Source organism: Podarcis bocagei (genome assembly GCF_964188305.1).
Source record: "Podarcis bocagei genome assembly, chromosome: 15".
Lineage (NCBI taxonomy): Eukaryota > Metazoa > Chordata > Lepidosauria > Squamata > Lacertidae > Podarcis > Podarcis bocagei.
Window position 1 is genome coordinate 2,403,686 of NC_138141.1, and position 19,636 is coordinate 2,423,321.

Sequence of the window (19,636 nt, forward strand, 5' to 3'; positions counted from 1 at the left end):
AATAGAGCCAAAAGTTCCGGAGAGGCCCCCAAAACAGGATGGAAGGACATAACTGTGGCCAAGAAAGCTGGTGCTTCAGAGTGAAGAGTTAGTGCTTCCTTAGAGGCCAATATTTATTTCAAAAGGTTTTTCCAGGACACTCCTGGGAAAAGTTTCCACTGCAGGGTGGGCAACCTTGAGCCTCTTTTTCCTTCATCAGGGATCCTTGTTTTGCTTTTGTTTGTACCTTAGGTGTCTCTAGAAGAACACACAAATTTGGCACTTTCCCTGGGAATTATGTTGCCCCTGTGTGACTGCTCCTCGACCAACCCCTTGTGTGCCAAGTGGAAACTGAATCTGCTGCTCTTGTATCCGGTTTCCTTGGAAAGATGCCCCACAATCTGTAGACAAGGACCAAAAAGAGGTGGTCGTGTGAGAGCCAGCCTGGAGCCAAGCTGTGTTCAAGGAAAGTCTTGCTGCTTGTACCCTGGAGTTCTCTGTTCCCTGACCACCGCCTTCCACTTCTGTGTCTTGGCTTCCTTGTACAGGGTGATCACACTCTTATTTCCCCCACCCTCCAGTATTTATGAAGCATCATTATTTCAAGCCTTTCTGTGACAAGCAAGAGACTCAGGCTAAGCAGACAGTGCAGATAACCTCCTGGGCTCTTTGCTTGCTGTGGTCCAACTGAGTTTCCTCTTTGTGGGCAAATCTGGGAGTGCCAGCCCTTCTGCCAGCTCTCATAGCAGCAGCGCAAGGTGGAGATGGGATTGGGACCCTGTGATTGCCCTGCATCAAATCTCCAGAAAGATCCTGCTTCCTTGCAATGGAGCACAAACACTGCTGTGGTGTTCTGCAGACTCTGTAACCAATGTCCCACTACAACTGAAGAGCTGACGGCGCTCTCTGAGCACCCACAACCTTCTCTGTGTTCCATGGGAATCCGTGGACCCTGCCTAGAGGAGGCTGCTCCACCAAGTGTATGCAAGGCCGCTTGGCTACCAGTAGTAACATTTTTGTACCCTGCCCAACTTCCCTCAAAGGCTTTGGCTGCTGGAGGTCCATCTAAATGGTCTCTCCATCTAAAGGATTCATTTAGAACTTCCAGTCATTCCTCTTCATGTTTGACCCTGTGAGTGGATGCACTATCTTGCTTGTGTTAAACTAAAAGATGTGATCACTTGGAGAGTTAGCAGATTCCTAGGGCTACTCTGCAGCTAGAGCACACTTTGAGCATTCCTTTAGCATAAACTCTCTGTCTTTACTTGCAGTTCATCTTCACCTTCCTCCTTGCCTAATTTTAAGCACCTGCTACAAAGAGTTTAATATTGATACAATTGTTGGGGGTCGAAGGAAGGAAGTGAAGGGGAGAATTCAGTCCTGTTACGGTTACTGACATCTGTGCTAATTGACCCCAACTAAGAAGCAGTGGTGGTTCTTGCTTTTGCATAAGTGTGCATTGTCCACAGCTCCTCTCTGAAGATGCATCTCATTCCTGCCCCCAGCAGCAAAAGCCAGACACCGTTGGAGACCCGCAGGACTCCTATCCTGGCATTAGAAATCTGGGCCTGTTTGTATGTTGCCTGTATCCTGCCTTTAATCTCCTTGAACTTTCCATTCTGGCAGTCTCCTTTCACCTCCAAAGTCAAGGGTCAAGACTGGAGGGAGATTTCTAGGTCTAAAGATATTCTCTAGTGGCTAGAGTAGCCGCAGCTTGAGCTGTTCTCAAACTTCTAGGGGTATGCAGCTGGTGAGGCAGAAAAAAACAGAGGAAAGAGACAGTGGGGGATTGTATTGGGCCAAGAACACTGAGACATCTATGTCTCCTGCAGCCTCTTGCACAGTGCTAACAAAATTGTCCTCCACACTGCAGCAGAACAGCTGTGCAAATGGGGTGTTGAGAGAGTCCCACCCGTGGAGAGAAGATGTGCAGGTTGAGACCAGCCCTGGTGGAGTTGAGTTTCTGCTCTAGGTAAACAACAGGGGCTGTCTTTTGTTTTTAAGAAACATGGTAGCAGCACCTTGCAGGTTCAGACTCAGCATCTTGGCTCAGTGGTTTCCAGACTCTTTACCTTCAAGGAAGCCTTTCCTGCCGTCCCCCACCTGTGCATATGCCACAGAACCAGCACATAGCAAAGGACTGTGGCGCATGCCCAAGTTCACTGAGGCACTATCATGAGGCAGTGAGGCAACTGCCTCAGGTGGCAGATGCTGGAGGGGCTCAGCAATGCCCTTCATGGGATTGGAGCTGTGTGTGCCATAAGCCTGCCCTAAAGTAGCTTGCTTTCATCAGGTGAGCACTCTGCAGGATGTGACCCTCTTGCCAGTCTCAGGCAGTTTAGACACCATACCTTTAAAACACCCCCCCCCCAAATCATGGGAACCATAGTTTACCCCTCAAAAGCTAGAATTCCCATCACCTTTAACAAGCTGGTTTCCAGGATTCTTTTTTGGGGGGGAGGCAGAATCATATGACTGTAGAGTTGGAAGAGACCCTGTGCTTCAAATGTGCCTTAAATGTATGGAGTGTGTACAGCCTCAAAATGCGATTCAGGTGCCTCACTGAAACACGGTCCTGGTCCATTCAGCCTCTGTATGTGGAACGAAGGGGGTCACCAGTGTCTTTCTTGTTTGTCTCCAGCAGCAAAGTGTTGGGGGCAGCCCTGCTGTCAACCCATCACTCCCTTGAAGCAGCACTTTTGCAAGCGGAGTTTGGTAGAGACGGCAGACTCTCTTGTGGGAGAGCTCTTCTCTCTTCTCTCTCACCACTTGGGAGGAACCCCAACCACCACTATTTGAAACAACCTCATCTAGCATTCTGGATAAGGCTGGGTCTCCTGACCTGACACATGATTCGGAGATGCGTTGTGCCTGCGCTGCACGGCACCACTGAACTTGGTCAGCTTGGAGGAGGCGAGTGGCTGTCTGGTTTGCTCTGGGACAAGAGAGTCCTTGATATTATTGCCTATGCAGCTTGTCCTGCCAATAAAATGTCGCTGATCTAAAGTCAAGTGTGGCTCTTGCCGTGTTGTTTCTAAAGCGTCCACAGATTGAAGATCCCACAAAGGCAGAGAGCAAGAGAGCACTATCTTAAATGGCTAATTTTGGGAGCCCTGACGGGTGGGAGGTAGACAAATTGACTCTAGAAGCCCTGTCCCTTGGGAAGTTATCCTGTGTGCAGCTCTTATTTACTTCATGGAGTTTGGCCTGGAGAACGTCTGGCTTGTGTACTTTTCTAGAAAGGCAGTGTAAAGTCTTCAGTTGTCCCCCTGCCATGTGCTAATGTTGGAAACATTGCCATTTGGATTTTCTGCCTGAGGTACCAGTGTGAAGATTCCTCTGGTGCAGAGGCAGGATGGCTGAGCATCTCACAGCAGGGACAACGCCCAGCCTCTGCCCTTGGACCTTGAAAATCCTGAGTGCCTCAGGGAAGACTGCATCCCCTAATTCTGCCATGCGAGATACAGCAACATCACAGTTTAAAATGGAAGGTTAGAGAGATCCCCATACATTTGTTTATATACAGAGCTATTTAATTTCATTTGCGAATCAAATACTGATTGTGTGAGAAAGAACAAAACAGAGATTTGCAAGGAGCTGAGGGGGCAGTGCCTTATTCTGGGGGCACTCAAGGGTACACAATACCGGCACATTTCTTTTCTAGAAGAAAGCAATTTGAGCAGTAAATATTGTAGAAACAGCAAGGAAGAAAATTCAGGATAGATAGTGGGGGGAAGAAGCCCTTTCTAGGGCTTCTCTCTTCTCTGACAGTTTCCCCCCTTCCTTTTGAATGGCTCTTTTCCTCTCTCTTAAAGGTAAAGGATACCTGGATGGTTAAGTCAGTCAAAGTTCACTTTCAGGCCAGGGAGCTGGCATTTGTCCACAGACAACTTTTGGGGTCATGTGGCCAGCATGACTAAACCGGTTCTGGTGCAACAGGACACCGTGACAGAAGCCGGAGCGCATGGAAATGCCATTCACTTTCCTGCCACAATGGTACCTATTGATCTACTCTCGCTGGTATGCTTTCAAACTGCTAGGTTGGCAGGAGCTGGGACAGAGCAATGGGAGCTCACCCCGTCGCGGGGATTCGAATCCCTAACCTTCTGATCAGCAAGCCCAAGAGGCTCAGTGGTTTAGACCACAGCGCTACCCGCGTCCCTTTACCTCTTCCTTTAACAATAGCTGGATGTGTAGAAACTGAGTAGCTGAAGATTTTCACATCACTTTTATTTTGTTAGCTTGATATGTCCACATGGCACATATCAAGCTACTGTTGCAGGCACATGAGCAGGTCAGTAAAAGCAAAAAATGGCAATTTAAGCCTCTGAGATGCAAATACTTCCTCTATATATAAAAGTGTTGAGAGAGGGAGAATGCAATTGGGTTGCTGCCAACAAAGTTCTACTTAGAGTAAGCCCACTGAGATTAATGAACCTAAATTATCACACCCACTGACTTTGATGGGTCTACCCTGAGTAGAACTACCATTGGATACAACCCATTGATCTTCTGTCTCTGTCCCTAGATGTCCCTGCCCACAGCAGAATGACATGCTTGTTTTTCAGTAGTCAAGTGTACACAGAGATTAGCATGGAGGTAGGCTGAGCAACATACCTGAGCTTGGCTGGGTCTTTCTTTGTCAGCTGCCTCCCAGCCTTAGTCACTTTAGGGTTTTACAGAGTTTATTGACTGACCTCAAGAGACAGAGGGAATTAGACTTCAGGGCAAAACAAAAGACCTCTCTCTGGCTCCAGACACAAACCTATTTTGCAGACATGCCTTCAGTTTTTTATATTGCCTGTGCAGAAGGGCTGTGATCATCTTGGGTGCCGTTTGGGAAGGGCAATCTTCTCCCTGCCTCCCTCCCTCACAAATATTTCACTCCCTGGTCTCTCAAGACAGACGGATGCTAACAGTAACACACAATGAAGCTCCCAGGAATCTGCCTCATACTTATTAAGGCCATTGGCTGACAGCTTCCAAGGGTTTCAGGCAGTGGTTTCTTACAGCCCTACCTGAAGATGACGAGGATTAAAGTCATCCTTAATATGGAATTTATTGCCATTCAAGTTAAGGAAGCCACCAACAATCTACTATTTTAGCTACATGCTTAGGACTTTTATCCACCTAAGACTTTGTTGCCTTATACTTTAAATTATTATTGATCATCTATTGGTATTGTATTTTATCTATATTGCTCATGGTGAACAAATACATATATACTTATTTTGTGGGATTGGGGGTTGTACACTACTCTGATACTTTATATGAGAGGTTTATAAATCTTTAAAAATAATAAATTATTATTATTAAACACATTTATAGACCATTTCACATCATTAAGCCACCAAAGCAGGTGCACACAATAAAAGCGGAATAAAACACAGAATACAAGTTCTGCAAACACTAAAATCAATTCAACAAACTCTAAAACAGCAAAACTAATAATCAAATTCCAAAAACAGCAAAACCATTTCATCAGATATAAAATTGATATTCTGTAAATAAACAAACAAACCTAGGATCTGCACTGCAGCATGTGCTGCCTCACTGAGGTGCGCCCTTCCCTTAAATACTGGAAAGAAAAGCATATTTTGTACCATTATTGTTTGGCTAAAATGCAACACGTTTCTTTTTAACAGTTTTTAGTAAATAAGTCTTCGCAAAGAGGATTGCTGAAGTCACTTCAAGATACTTCCCTCAGATATGGAGATGAGAGAGATCAGCTGGTACTAAAAATATTGTTAGTCTAAGCATTTTTAATGGGTTAAATTATAAGAACTGAATCTGCAGGTTTCCCCTTCTTGCCCTCTCTAATGCATGACAATCCTGTTTCCTTCAGCTTTAATGGATTACGAAGTGTGGAACCAAAGAGATTTGCACTTTAATTTATAGCGCAAACATTCTCTCATTGGAGTAAGTGATTAAATTTGGTGGGAGAGGCAAGACATTGCCCACCCTGCCTCCATTCTGGTTTCACTCTTTCAGGTCAGGTTTTCTAAGGCTGCAGTGCATTTAGCAGGGAGGGACCAAATCCCGTTGAACTGAATGGGGCTTACTTCTCCCAAGAGAATGCATTGGCCTGAGCTGTGCCCTTGTTTTTAACTAAAATATGGTGTCAAAAGTCTCATAAACCAAATTCAAAATTTCCTGAAGTTGAAAGGCCAGGTGTAAGACCATCTCTTTGCAAGGCCAGTGAGGCATGAGCTCATTCATTGTGATTTGGAAGTCTGCCTCCTTCTGGCAGCTCCTGCAGTCGAGCTGGTGCCAAATGTCTTGCTCTGCTTTCTTTTGGACCCCATCAGTACGGCTGAGAGGGAGACAGCCCAGGACCTCCATACAAACGGCCCAGGCTTGTGCCCCTGGGAGGTCACTTTGGTGCTGCTGACACAGCAGTTTGACTTCACCCCCGGAGGAGCACTCCATTGTCTCTCGAGACAGACGGAGGCCAGCAGCAACAGCAAGCCCCACTGAGTGCAAGGGGCTATTGCCAGGGCAGGACTTTGGGGCAGACACCCTGGGCTCAGCTCACTGGCATGGGCAGAAAGGGTCCCAGAGGCAGCAGGGCTGGCTTGCCATATTTTGAAACAAGTGAAGCAAGACACATCACCATCTAAGGGAGGCGAGGCCGTTAAGCCCCAAGTCTAAAATGCCCTGTTTACTCACAGGTAAGTTCAGACACTAAATTCACTGAGGTAAAAGCCTCAGTGCCTAGGGCTTGCCGATCAAAAGGTCGGTGGTTCGAATCCCCGCGGCGGGGTGCGCTCCCGTTGTTCGGTCCCAGCGCCTGCCCACCTCCCCCCCAGCCCAGAATGGAGAACCTCTGTGCTTCCAGATGATGTTGGTCTAACTCCCATCTTCCCCGGCCAGCAGAGCTTGTGGTCAAGGGCAACCCGGGTTGAAGTCCAGCAACATCTGGAAGGCCACGGATTCCACACCCCTGCTTTTGGGTTTATCCTCAGCACCTATTGCTGGAAGTGAGATGATGGACTAGTCAGCCCTAGATTTTGATCGAGCAGCATGTTGAGAGCCAGGTGGTGTAGTGGTTAAAATGCTGGACTGCAGTTGGGGAGAGCCCGGTTTTAATCCTCCCTCAGCCACAGCGTTCCCTGGAGGAATTCTTTCCCGCCTAACCTCCCTCGCAGGGTTGTTGTGCGTAAGAAATGGGGACGGGGGCTAGAGGTGTAACACAGCCTTTCTCAGCCTCGGGTCCCCAGATGTTGCTGGACTACAACTCCCATCATTCCTAGCTAGCAGGACCAGCGGTCCGAGATGACGGGAGTTGTAGTCCAACCACATCTGGGGCATTCAAGCAGGGCTTTTTCGCTCTCCAGTGAAGAGCGAGCAGGGGCGCCGCGGGGCCGCCTCTCCCGCCGGCGCAGCGAGAGCCAAGGGGCGCCTGCAGGGGGCGCTCGCCTCCGCTCCCTTCGCCGGCGCCGGCCCACCAGGGAGGCGCGTCCGCCCCTTCGCGGGAGCGAGGAGGAGGCGGCGGCGGCGCGCGGCCAGAGCAGCTCGGGGCGCCCGGGACAGCAGCCGCCGCCGCCGCCTCCTCCTCCTCCTCCTTCGCCCGCCCGCCCGCCCGGCCTCTCCCTCGGCGCCTTCGGGCCCCGAGCCCCGTCCCCGGTGAGTGTCCTCTTGCAGGCGACAGGTGAAGTTGGCGCAGGAGCTCAGCCTCCCCGTCCAGCTCCTCCGGGCGAGACTCAGGCTGCGGGGCTGCGGGTTCTGGACCGGGGAGGGAAGAACCAAGATCCGGTCCTCCCCGTTCTTTGGAACTCCCTGCCTCTTGAAGATTTTGCGCGCACCGTACAAATTCCCTCGCTCCTCTGTCTTTCGGGGGATGCTTTCCGCAATCAAATTATGCAAGTTATTTTTGCCTCCGGTGTCTTTTTATTGGGGAAAGGGTGGGGGCTCTTAGTTTTGATTGCCCTGTTCCAATTGTTCTTTTTAGCTGTAGCTTAAAGGAGATCTGTAAATAAGAGTAAACAGATCCCTCGCCGGTCGAACCAGACTCGCATCCTGGCGTTTCAGGGGCATTCAAGAGGCTTCGCGAGTCCGGCGACTGATGGGCTCCCCTTTCAGGGAGAGAGACATCTGGCCCAGAAAATGCTGCTTCTTCCTCCCAGCTCCTCCTGCCATTCTGTGCTCCTCTCCTCCTGGAAAGGGCGCCAAGGTGCTTCACAGAATTCCAGAGGACAGGCTCTTGTGCGTTGGAGCTTCCAGTCTGCACTTTGCCAGAGGGGAGGCCACTGAGGAAGGGAGAGGTGAGCAGGTGTCTCTGTTTTTTGGCTCAGGGTATATCCATCACATGGAGATCAACAGGACTTCAGGAAGCTCTCCTCAAATCAGGGATGGGGAACCTGTCACTCTCCAGCTGTTGTTGGACCCCATCCCCCTGGCCAGCATGCCTAGCAGTTGAGATTATGGAAGTAGCATTCCAGCAGCATCTGCAAGGCCATGGCTATCCTGACTGACGTGGCCCCTGGGGAACCTGCCTGCGGAGAGAAGCTCTTTAGTGTGGATCTGCTTTGAGAGAGCCCTCACTTGTCTGGGGTGGGTCAGGGAGCGCACCTTCCCAGCACAATCCCGCCCTGTTGTGTGTGGCTACGGAAGAGACCTTGAATGCTAGCCGAGGACAAACTGACAGCATCAGGTGCAGGAAAGCTTATGCCTCAATAAATTTTCTTAGATTTAAGGTGTCCAGAGTCTTTCCCCGACCCCCTTACCCCCAGGAAGAGTCTAGTCCAGGCATAGGCAAACTTGGCCCTCCAGATGCCTTGGGACTTCAACTCCCATCATCCCTGACCACTGGTCCTGTTAGCTAGGGATGGTGGGAGTTGTAGTCCCAAAACATCTGGAAGGCAGAGTTTGCCTGTGCCTGGTCTAATCCTTTGGAATGTGGTCACCTTGTGTCAATGTTGTCTCTGAACGGAGGTCTGTCTCTGGTGGGCTTGCTGATTCAGTCCCTCCTCCGAAAGGTTTGCCCTGAAATTGGTTCTCATTGCCAGGTAATATAATAAAGAACTGCAGAGTGCAGAGTGTCTTTCTCTCCATTCAATAGCTACATAACAGCAGCACCCTCCCTGCTTGTGATGCCAGCCTTAGATCAGGGGTCCTCAAACTGACCCGTCAGGGTCCTGAACGCAGCCCAGCCAGCAGTTGCAGAACTCACCGCTGTCTGATGGGTCTATGGTGAAAGGAAGCACAGCATCCCGTGTGCAAGTGCGACCTTGGCATCCAGCATCCATTCATAGTGCGAGTGGTTGGTGGGTTGCGGGGAGGGGGGGCGGTGCGCATGCAAGAGGAGGGATGATGTGATCCTGCGCACATGCAACAGGCGGGTTGGCGCTTTTGCATTCTCTCTCTCTCTCTGGTCCGTGGCTGAGAGTTCCTTTGGCTGCACTGCGTGAGGCAATAAACCTGGGTGAGGCAGCTGGGGGGGGGGGAGGTCAGCCGCCCCCTGCTTTCCCTTTTCAGCTGTTACGCTCCGAGGCGGGACAGGAAAGTGGCCATTTTGGGGCTGGGGAGCCTCATTCCGCCGCCCGGCAGAGCAGGTGGGAGGAGATACTGACCATCTCATTAGCCAAAAGTAGGCCCATACTTCCCATTGAAATACTTATAAGTTTATGTTGATTAAAATTGTTTTTCATTTTAAATATTGTATTGTTTTTCCTGTTTTTTGTGCACCACAAATAAAATATGTGCAGTGTGCATAGGAATTCGTTCATGTTTTTTTCAAACTATAGTCCGACCCCCAACAGTGTCTGAGGGACAGTGAACTGGCCCCTTGCTTAAAATGTTTGAGGACCCCTGCCTTAGACCCTGGAGATAGTCGTCATGGCTGGGCACTAAAAGCCTCTGATGGCCTTTTCCTTCAGGAATTCATCCTGTTCTCTTGTAAAGCCATGCAAGTGGTGGTCACTGCGACTTATTGTTGGAGCAAATTCTGTAGTTTAGCTGTGTGTGAGGAACTTCTTTAGTCTGCCTGGAATCTCCCAACATTCAGATTCATTGAATGGTTCTGGGATCCAGGTAGGATTAGGAGAGAGTGAGATGGAGAGCAACTTCTCTCTCCGTGAAAAATGTTTCTGGGGCAGAATGTGCCCCACCCGGATGCACGTGAACCTGAGCACCTCTCATTTTAACATTCAAGCCTGTTCCCTGCACCCCACGTTTTCAGACTCTGATTTGCGTGTTGCGTGTGCCACAGACTTGGCCAGCTCACACAGCTCTTTATGGCTGTGTGGTGATGACAGGAGCCGAGGAGTGACTTGACTGAGCTCTGTGAACACCAGCAGGGGTGTGGCAGGGACTATTCTTGGATGGGTGAGAAGACTTCATAGGAGCCTCCTGTTTCCTCTTCTCATTGGGGTTTGGCCCCAGGACTTTTCCACTTCTCCTGCATTGATCACGTTTTAACACATCCAGCTAGTGCTATTGTCTGCTTCAGAACCTGTTGCATTTCCTAATTGGGGGGGGGGGGGCTCGTTGGAATGCTTGATTGCTTTCATTTCTTTCCCACAAGTTTGGCATATGGAGTTGACTTATCTTTCCAAACTGATTCCATTTTGATTATAGTAGCAACTATCTAAATGCCTCTGAGAAGCTTGCAAGGTTGCTTCCCTCTTTGGTATGCTGTCCCAGTGATATAGTGCCCCTGCACATGGAGGCTTCATTTTGCTCCTAGGAAGTGAAATAGTTCCTGGAGGTAGCACTTAAGCCCTTGAGGCTGCAAAGGTAGACTTGATAGTTACAGAAGATGCATGACAAACATCATCAAGCCAGCTTCTCAGAAGTTGCAAAGCTTCAAAGCACTGCAAAATTCCTCGCCCCGTATTTATTGAAAGCAGAATTAATTATGAAGAATAAGCAAGCTTAATTTGCTAGTATTTGGCATGATTGTTACACTTTTCAGAATTCATCTTTTCAAGACACAGAATTTGTATTTCATATATAATGTAATATTTAGGGTTGTAGTCGATGCTAGTCCTACTCAAAGTAGACTTACTGAACTTAATGGGCATGACTCAGGACAGTATTCAAATTGCGCGTTCCATTAGCACAAGGATTTCTGCTTGTGTGACAGAACTTCATCCCCGCTCCTTGTCCTACATCCTTCCTAAATCAGCTCCACAGGGTTGGGGGAATCTCTAGAACAGGCATAGGCAAACTTGGCCCTCCAGATGTTTTGGGACTACAGTTCCCATCATCCCTGACCACTGGTCCTGTTAGCTAGGGATGATGGGAGTTGAAGTCCCAAAACATCTGGAGGGCCGAGTTTGCCTATACCTGGAAGGAAAGTTGGACTAGATGACCCTTGGGTCCCATTCAACGCTAAGATTCTATGTTGCGCATGTGGGAATCCTTGCACTGGCGGAACATGCGCACTCAGGCTTGTGTCCAGTGTAGCACTAACAGGCTTCTTTATTTTGGTGGGTTCGCTATGCTTTGAACTGAGTTGGATGCAACTCTTAGTTCAGAAAATGCGCCCTCAGGCCTCCCCTTGAGCTATTCAGGATCTGCTCCCCCAGGGTGAGGAAGCTTTTACTTTGGATCAGCTGCCAAGTGCTGATCCACCCCAATATTTGATCCAGTCCAATAGGGAAAGCAGCAACCTCCTAATCCTGCCGCAATTACACATAAAGCCAAGGTTTGTGGCTGGGCTGCTGTAAACCCAATTCTTCCTTCTTCCAGATGAGGTGTTAACTGTTTGCTCACAGTATCCATAGCTATTTCTCAGTTTATTACCAAGGTAGGTCTGGCCCTAAGTTTGGTCCTATCCAGGCTGCATTAATGTGGGGCATCAGGAGTGTTGTGTTAGCATTTCCTCACTTTGCTGTTGAGCGGAGTTCAGGATTTCACGGTGGACTAGTCTCTTGAGAAGCTATGTGGGTGAACAGAGGCTGGTGTGACTCTGCTGATTCTCTCAAGTGAGCTGAGGGTGTCGGAGGGAAAGTTTTGCCTTTCCTTGGGACACTCGGGCTCAATTGGAGGCTGTTGCTGCATTCCTTAAAATAGCCAGTATTATAAGGTAGGAGCAAGTCTCTCACAAAAAAAAACTCCACTTGCCATTTGATCACTGTTCTTTCATCTGGGCTCTTTTTATCACTGTTAAATCTAATGGCTAACATGGTTCAGTTCAGCTTCTTTTGTTTTAGCCATTTCAAAAGGCCATGAAAAACTTAAATCATCAAAAGATGAGTTGTTGTTACCATCCACCTGTCTCGACAGACAATGGAGTGTGCCTCTAGGGGTGAGGTCAAACTGCTGGAGAATCACAGCGCCTGCTGTGGCTGCAGAGACCAGGAACTCCCAACTGCTGCTTGCCTCCCACATTGTTTTTGCTGCCCTAGCGGCATCAAAGTGACTTCTCTGGGGCACAAGCCTGGGCCGGGTGTCTGGAGGTCCTGGGCTGCCCAGATAACAAGGCTCCCGTCTTTCTCAGCCTCACTGATGGGGTCCAAAGGAAAGCAGAGCAAGACGTTTGGCACCAGCTTGGCTGAAGGAGTTGCTGGAAGGAGGCGTACAAGGTGCCACCCAGCTGTCTTCAGGACTCCACTCCGGATTTGTGTAGCCTTTTCTTCTCTTGCATGATTTCCTGCAAGGCAGCAGGCATGGATTTTTCCTCTGTGTGTGTTTTTCCCCAAAGACTTTCTCACGAATGAGTATAGCTTAACTTAATGTAACTTAAAAGAAATCTAGGGTTCTTCTGTGATCTAGTTGATAGCATTCCATACTTTGATGTCAGCATGTTATATACAAAGTATCCTGCAGGCTCTCCGCCTAGTCACAAAACCTTTGTGGCCAGAGTTCCTGAATGGGTGCAGAGCCTACAGCTGTTCACACTAAGGCTCCCCTTTCAAGCAGCGGTGGAGAACCAATCCTCCAGGCTGCATGGCTGCTCCACACCACTTCTTTGGAACATTCTGCTTTGCATGCAGAAGGTTCCAGGTCCAGTCCTCCAGTATTTCCAGGTAGGACTGGGAGGGTTCCCTACACCTGGAAAGCTGCTGCCAGTCAGTGTAGGCACAACTGAGGTGGATGGCCCAGTGCTCTGACCCCCTAGAAGGCAGCTTCCTATGTTCCTAGATGTTGTTGCATTGGAACTCCCTTCACCTCTGACAACTGGCCATGCCAGGGGCTGTTGGAAGTTGGAGTCCAAGGACATCTGGAGGGCCATCGCTTTCCTGTCCCTACTTTAAAGCATGGCACTTAATGTGCAGACACTGGGATGTGTGGCCAGCAGTGGGGCAGAGCTCAGTCGCCCTGTCCTCGCCATGCATTAGATGTACACAAGGAAGGGGAATTTGACCGCACTGTTAGTGAGCAATTGGGAAATGGCATGGCTTGCTTGCAGGCTTCCCTCTCACACTAAGTAAAAGGGCGATGGAGAGTTCTTAAGGCTATGAGAAGAGTCTGCAAGATCTGGCCAGCGGGCCATCTAGTCCAGCATCCCCTTCTCACTGTCACCAACCAGATGCCTGTGGGAAGAAAGCAAGCAGGACCTGAACGCAGCTCTTGTGAACTGGTATTTGGAGGCATTCCGCCTCTGGCAGTGGAAGAGGAACATGACCATAGCCTCATCCTCCATGATTTTTGTCTAATCTACTGTTTAAACCAACCAAGCTACAACTGCTTTTAGGGTACCTTAAAAAAAACACCCCTACTTATGGTGGTCACATTTATGAATGAATCTTTTCCTCAGTGCATGGTGACTTAGGGCACATAGTGGCAAATTCCAAGTTGAGCAATTGTAGTAATGGATATGGTGCTCTTGGGCAACACCTCCTCCCCCCCAAACCAGACTTTCTGTGGTGAGGAAAGTGATGAGGAAATGCCCTGGAAAGTGTGAGATAACAGTTGCTTCACACCCACCCCATGTAACCTCCCCACCAACAAATCAGAGTGACTGCTCAGTGGACAGGCAATGCCATATATCCTCCCTACAACCTTTGTGCAAACAAATCAGAATAAATGCTCAATAACAAGGCTGCCTGCAGGTGACATCAGCTGCTGCTCCCTCCTTCAGTCTCAGCAGTGCTGGCTTGCCGGCCAGAAGGCAGAGAGACCAGCAGTTGGTGAAGCCAGAGCCAATGACTGGCAGAAGCAACTAAGGCTTGTTTGGTCTCTTTCCTCTGCCCAGCTAGCTCTAAAAAGGCAAACTTCCCCATATCTTTTGAGGAAATTGTGTGGATCTTTCTTCTGGGGAACTGCCTGTCTGTCTCCCATTCCTCCACCTTAATATTGGGATTTTTTTAAAAGCAAAGAATGTGCCAGAATCTCCCAGTCCTTCTTCCTAACACAATGTTCTCCCTTTCTCTGATATCTCATAATTTCCCACACTGGTCTGGTTCATTTACTACATCCATGTCCCTCTGTTCCTCCAAAGGGCTCAAAATGTCATTCACGGGCCTCCCCACTTCTTCCCAGGGGCAGACTTTGGTAATATGGTGCCCTGAGCAAGGATTTGGCACCCCCTAACTTTGAGTAAAATATAAATATAGGTTGCAGCATTGTTGTTGTTGTTGTTGTTGTTGTTGTTGTTGTTGTTGTTGTTAATTCACCCTCTTGGCTTGGCACCCTGTGCTGCCCCTTCCTCTGTATTTGATCCTCACAGCAACCCTTTAGGCTTAGCCCTGTAGGCTAAGATAGATTGACTGGCCCAAGGTTGCCCAGGAGCTTCGTGGCTGAATGAGGATTCAACCCCTGGCTCCCGGGTCCTAGTCTGACGCTCTAACCACTCCACCACACTTGCTGTCAGTTGATCTTGGCAGGATAGTTCTGGCTCCCAGGCTGAGCTACAGATCTGTTACCAGTTTTTCAGCTACTGCTAAAAACCCACCTGAGGGACCTACCTGTTTTGGGGACGTGTGGGATATGGGGCTTCCAAATGTTTTCAATGGGCCGCCTCTGTCTGGCCTCCTCCAGATCACTCAGCTCCCAGGCCTTGCTTCCTTCTTCTCCAGCTCTTTTGCCTGGCTGGGATGTGTCATGGAGCTGTAGTAATGGCTCTTGCCTGCCTGAAGGGAGAGATGTAGGAGCAGAAACGGTTGACCTTTGTGTAACTGAAACGACATAAAGATGGGAGTCACATCCGCTGCCCCACCCAGGGAGATGCTTATGAAGAAATGCAGCCTTCAGGCTGACAATGCCCCCCCCCCCACTCCTTTCAATGTCATCTTTAGGGTTTCAACCACCTTGACCGGTTGAGGAAGCCTATTAAGATGGACACATTTCTATTTTTTGTTTTGAAGAATTTATAAACTACTTGATTAAAAACAAACCAACCCCTAAGTAGTGCGCATAAAATTATTAATAATATACAAATAAAACCAGCAAAGTTTTAAATATTCAAAACTCATTTTATGTCTGGATAGGCATGCTGAATGGTTTTTTTAAAGCAGTTTTTTGAAGCAGTACAAGGCGAGTTTCTGCCTGGTGTTTATAGGCAGGGAGTTAAAAAGCACAGGTAGCTGCCACAAAACAAGACAGACACGCAGATGCAGAACAAATATCATGTCGCGCTTGTAAAAGTGCACAATCTGCAGATCAAAGCGGTTGAATGGGTTTGTAGCGGGCAAGGTCCCAAGCTGTTAAGGGCTTTATATACTGATAATAAGACCTTGAATTTTGTCTGGTGGCAAATCAGCAGCCAGTGCAGATCTTTGAGCACAGGCATCATGTGCTAGCAGGATCTCACTCTTGTTAGCAAGATGGTCACACACATAGAGAGCTGCAACAGGTTCTTCATCTGGCAAGGTGAGTTCTGGTAGAGCCATCTGTCACTCATCCTTCCACTCATCCTTCAGGCAGCAGACACCTGAAAACATTTAAAGTGGTGCCTGCACGTTATTTATTTTATTTTTATGTGTAATCTGCCCTTCAACCTGAAGGTTCCCAGGGCAGTTACAACATTTGATTAAAATATAATACAACAGACATAGCTTTCAAAAACCACAGAATCAATAAACTACTTCCTAACACAATCATAGAATACCACAGTAAGGCAGCAGCAAAGGAATCAGTCCTTAAACCAGCTAGGTCCATAGGTCTGAACCAGCAAGCGCGTCCCCCATAGATTTGTAGTGGTAGACTAGCATAGATGGTCTGACCTGTGGGTTTACTTCAGGCGCTATTCCCCCCCCCTTCCTCCTGCCCCGCCTGATGGAACTGAGAGCTGCAGATGGAGCACGAGAGAAAAGATACAGAACTGCAGCAGCATCTTCATAGCTTGGACTTTGTTTTGCGCCAAAAGTGGTTGCTGCTTGTAGCTATTTAATTGCAGTGTTTCATCAGCTGGTGTCTTGAGGAGCAACCTCTGGAAATGAAGGGCTAAAAACTGGCGCTCCTCTCCCAAATTATCTGGTCCCTTTTCACTTCGTATTTCAGCTGGCTGACTAAAATCCCTTATTTTGGCTGCTGATCCCATATTTTCGAGGCTGCTGGTCCCATATTTTCAAATCTGTAAGTTGACAGCTATGCATAATTCGCACTTTCTGAAACAATACATGAACCAAAAGGCAGTCAGCCTTCTCTGAATCTTGCAATGCCATTTTCCAGCCACGTAATGTTGTGTATGCTAAGGTAAAGTGTGCATTAAAATGCATGCATTGATGAAAGTAACATTGATGATGTAATGCAGAAATTCATTACATTAGGGAAAATGTTATTTGCCAAAGTGTATAAATTATGCAAAATTGCATACAAAAATGTGTATGTTGGAAATTCACAGTAAAAGGCTGATGAGGACTTAAAAACAAATGATGCGGAAATGCAGAGAACTGAATTTAAGATTGAAAAAATGAGAAATTGACAGAGACGGCAACTGATTGATTCACCCCTTGTGGAGACTTGGTTCATTGCGGTCTTAGCCCCTGGGCCGTGGCCAGCAAGGTCTATCTCCCCCCCCCCCCGCATAAACAGGCCATGGCATGCTCAGGGAGGTGTCAGCCCAGCATCCTCTCCTGGAAGGTTGTGCTTTGCTGCAAACTTCCCAGCCTCAGCTGCAAAATATATGAATCAGGTCTTGTGGCTGTGTACTTCCTGCCTGGTTCTTTTGCTTGTCTTCTGCCTCCCCCACCAAAGCCTCCTGGGCCAGCACTGCTCCCCCCCTTCCTGCTTCTTGATGAGAAGGAAGCAATATGGCGTGGCCTACAGCACCAAATGTCTGGCGCTGACAATTGCTTGCATTTCTGGGGACCTCCCTTCCTCTCCTAGATCTAGGAGCCACTCCCACCTTGTAATGAGCCCTCTTCTTGCTCCTCAAGGCAAAGTGACCTCCTGCTTTATTGCTATCTCTCTAAATTGTTGCTCCATAGTGGTGGCAGTTAAGGGACACAGGTGGCGCTGTGGGTTAAACCAGAGTCTAGGACTTGTCGATCAGAAGGTCGGCGGTTTGAATCCCCGTAAGGGGGTGAGCTCCCGTTGCTCGGTCCCTGCTCCTGCCCACCTAGCAGTTCAAAAGCACATCAAAGTGCAAGTAGATAAATAGGTACCAATCCGGCGGGAAGGTAAACGGTGTTTCCATGCGCTGCTCTGGTTCGCCAGAAGTGGCTTAGTCATGCTGGCCACATGACCTGGAAGCTGTATGCCAGCTCCCTCGGCCAATAGAGCGAGATGAGCGCCGCAACCCCAGAGTTGGCCACGACTGGACCTAATGGTCAGGGGTCCCTTTACCTTTACCTAGTGGTGGCAGTTATGCCCATTTTCTGCCTCATTCTAGCTGATAAACACACACACACACACTGCCATTGCTGCTTCTCCATTCCTTGTTGTTTAGTCGTTTAGTCATGTCCAACTCTTCGTGACCTTATGGACTAGAGCACGCCAGGCACTTCTGTCCTCCACTGCCTCCCGCAGTTTGGTCAGACTCATGCTGGTAGCTTTGAGAACACCGTCCAACCATCTCGTCCTCTGTCGTCCCCTTTTCCTTGTGCCCTCCATCTTTCCCAACATCAGGGTCTTTTCCAGGGAGTCTTCTCTTCTCATGAGGTGGCCAAAGTACTGGAGCCTCAGCTTCAGGATCTGTCCTTCCAGGGAGCACTCAGGGCTGATTTCCTCCAGAATGGATAGGTGTGATCTTCTTGCAGTCCATGGGACTCTCAAGAGTCTCCTCCAGCACCAGAATTCAAAAGCATCAATTCTTTGGCGATCAGCCTTCTTGATGGTCCAGCTCTCACTTCCATACATCACTACAGGGAAAACCACAGCTTTAACTATACGGACCTTTGTTGGCAAGGTGATGTCTCTGCCTTTTGAGATGCTGTCTAGGTTTGTCATTGCTTTTCTCCCAAGAAGCAGGCGTCTTCAATTTTGTGACTGCTGTCACCATCTGCAGTGATCATGGACTTCTCCATCCCTGGAAGTCCATAAACCTTCAAGCAGCAGGTCACAATCTGGCTGGCTGTCTTTGAAGAAAGACAAAGAGGTCAGTGGAAAGAGGAGAGAGATAGAAATATGTACAGTGATACCTCTGGTTGCGAACAGGATCCGTTCCGGAGGCCAGTTTGCAACATGAAAATAACGCAACCCGCAGCGGCGTGTCTGCGCATGCGTGAGTTGCGATTCGCCACTTCTGCGCATGGAAGACTTGTGGCCAAATTGGAAGTTGCATGGAAGTTTCGGGGCTCCTGCTTCCACTTCCTTGTTAAGGAAGGAAAACCATGTTGCAGTAGGATGTTTTCCTCTCTGTGGCTTCAGGAAGAGGAGATTAGCATTTGGGAATTGTGGGAATGTCAGAGAATTCTGTCAAAAACAGACATGGGAGAGGAATTGCAGTGTTGATGCTCTTGCAAGGTAAACCCACCAGAGGGTACATTGCCAAACTTGGAGCTCTGCATGACGTCTGGTGTGGACCTTGGGCTATGTGGGGAGCAGAAGCAGGGCTAGAGGGCCTCTTGGGACTGGTTCACATGTATGAACCAATCTGGATAACCTAAATATCAGAAGAGCATTTAATTCATTGGTCTACAGAGCATAACATGCATGCTCATCACTTGATCGCAAGTGGTCACTTGCATGTGAGAACAGGTTCTTGCTTGCTCCATCTGGCATGGGCGTCTTCCCAGCAGGCCAAGCATCATACAGCTGCGCTGGCAGGAGTTCAAAGTAAGTGTAGCCCAAAACATCTGGAGGGCACCAGGTTGGGGAAGACTGCTCTAGAGAAATCTAGCAGTGAAAATGAAGGCATGCAACAACATATTTTATTGGGCTCCACTTACTCAGCCTTGATGTGTGCTGCTGGGAATATGCTAATGTTATTACATATTTAGCAGTTATGATCGTAATTATTTTAATTAATAGCCATTCCAGGTTAGCCCTTTCTAGTCGGCTTTGCTGTCACATTCTTAGTCATAAAAATCTAGGGTCACCATTGCTCACTTTGTTGCAGTTGGGATTCCAGGTTAGGAGAAAACATGCCCAAGCAAAGCACAGGCAATAAACCATCAACCTGACTGTGAGGGACAGAGCAAAAGAAAAGTTGGATTTATAACTTTTATTATCACCTGGAGAGCATCACTGCAGTTGTTGTTACTGCTCCTCCAGGTGTCTGACATGGTTAGATCTGCAACTTGCTCTGCGCCCTTCTCTGCTTAGAGCTCCTTTCCTTGTCAGGCACTTGCGGTTGGCAAGGAGGAACCTGCAGGCTGGGGGGGGG

At 48.6% G+C, this 19,636-nt stretch overlaps 2 protein-coding genes and 1 long non-coding RNA gene across 15 annotated transcripts in view; 2 read left to right on the plus strand and 1 right to left on the minus strand.

The window, feature by feature from the left end:
- Positions 1-2,990, plus strand: part of SORBS3 (sorbin and SH3 domain containing 3) — a 97,577-nt gene extending 94,587 nt beyond the window's left edge. For 11 of the 12 annotated variants that reach the window (XM_081171404.1, XM_081171398.1, XM_081171396.1 and 8 more), the window contains one exon: positions 232-2,990. In XM_081171404.1, coding sequence (XP_081027530.1) covers positions 232-293 — 62 coding nt within the window. In that variant the 3' untranslated portion in view covers positions 294-2,990. The remainder of the gene's footprint in view (positions 1-231) is intronic. The other variant, XR_014002290.1, reaches the window with a different exon arrangement.
- A 4,834-nt stretch (positions 2,991-7,824) lies between these two features.
- The window catches only part of PDLIM2 (PDZ and LIM domain 2), a 54,276-nt gene continuing 42,464 nt past the window's right edge, over positions 7,825-19,636 (plus strand). For both annotated transcript variants that reach the window (XM_081171446.1, XM_081171447.1), the window contains exon 1: positions 7,825-7,883. In XM_081171446.1, the coding sequence (XP_081027572.1) occupies positions 7,840-7,883 (44 nt within the window). In that variant the 5' untranslated portion in view covers positions 7,825-7,839. The remainder of the gene's footprint in view (positions 7,884-19,636) is intronic.
- On the minus strand, positions 9,107-19,599 carry LOC308574005. The gene is made up of 3 exons (XR_014002295.1): positions 18,205-19,599; positions 14,835-15,044; positions 9,107-9,381 (listed from the first exon to the last, which is right to left on the minus strand). It is a non-coding gene; the product is annotated as an uncharacterized lncRNA (long non-coding RNA).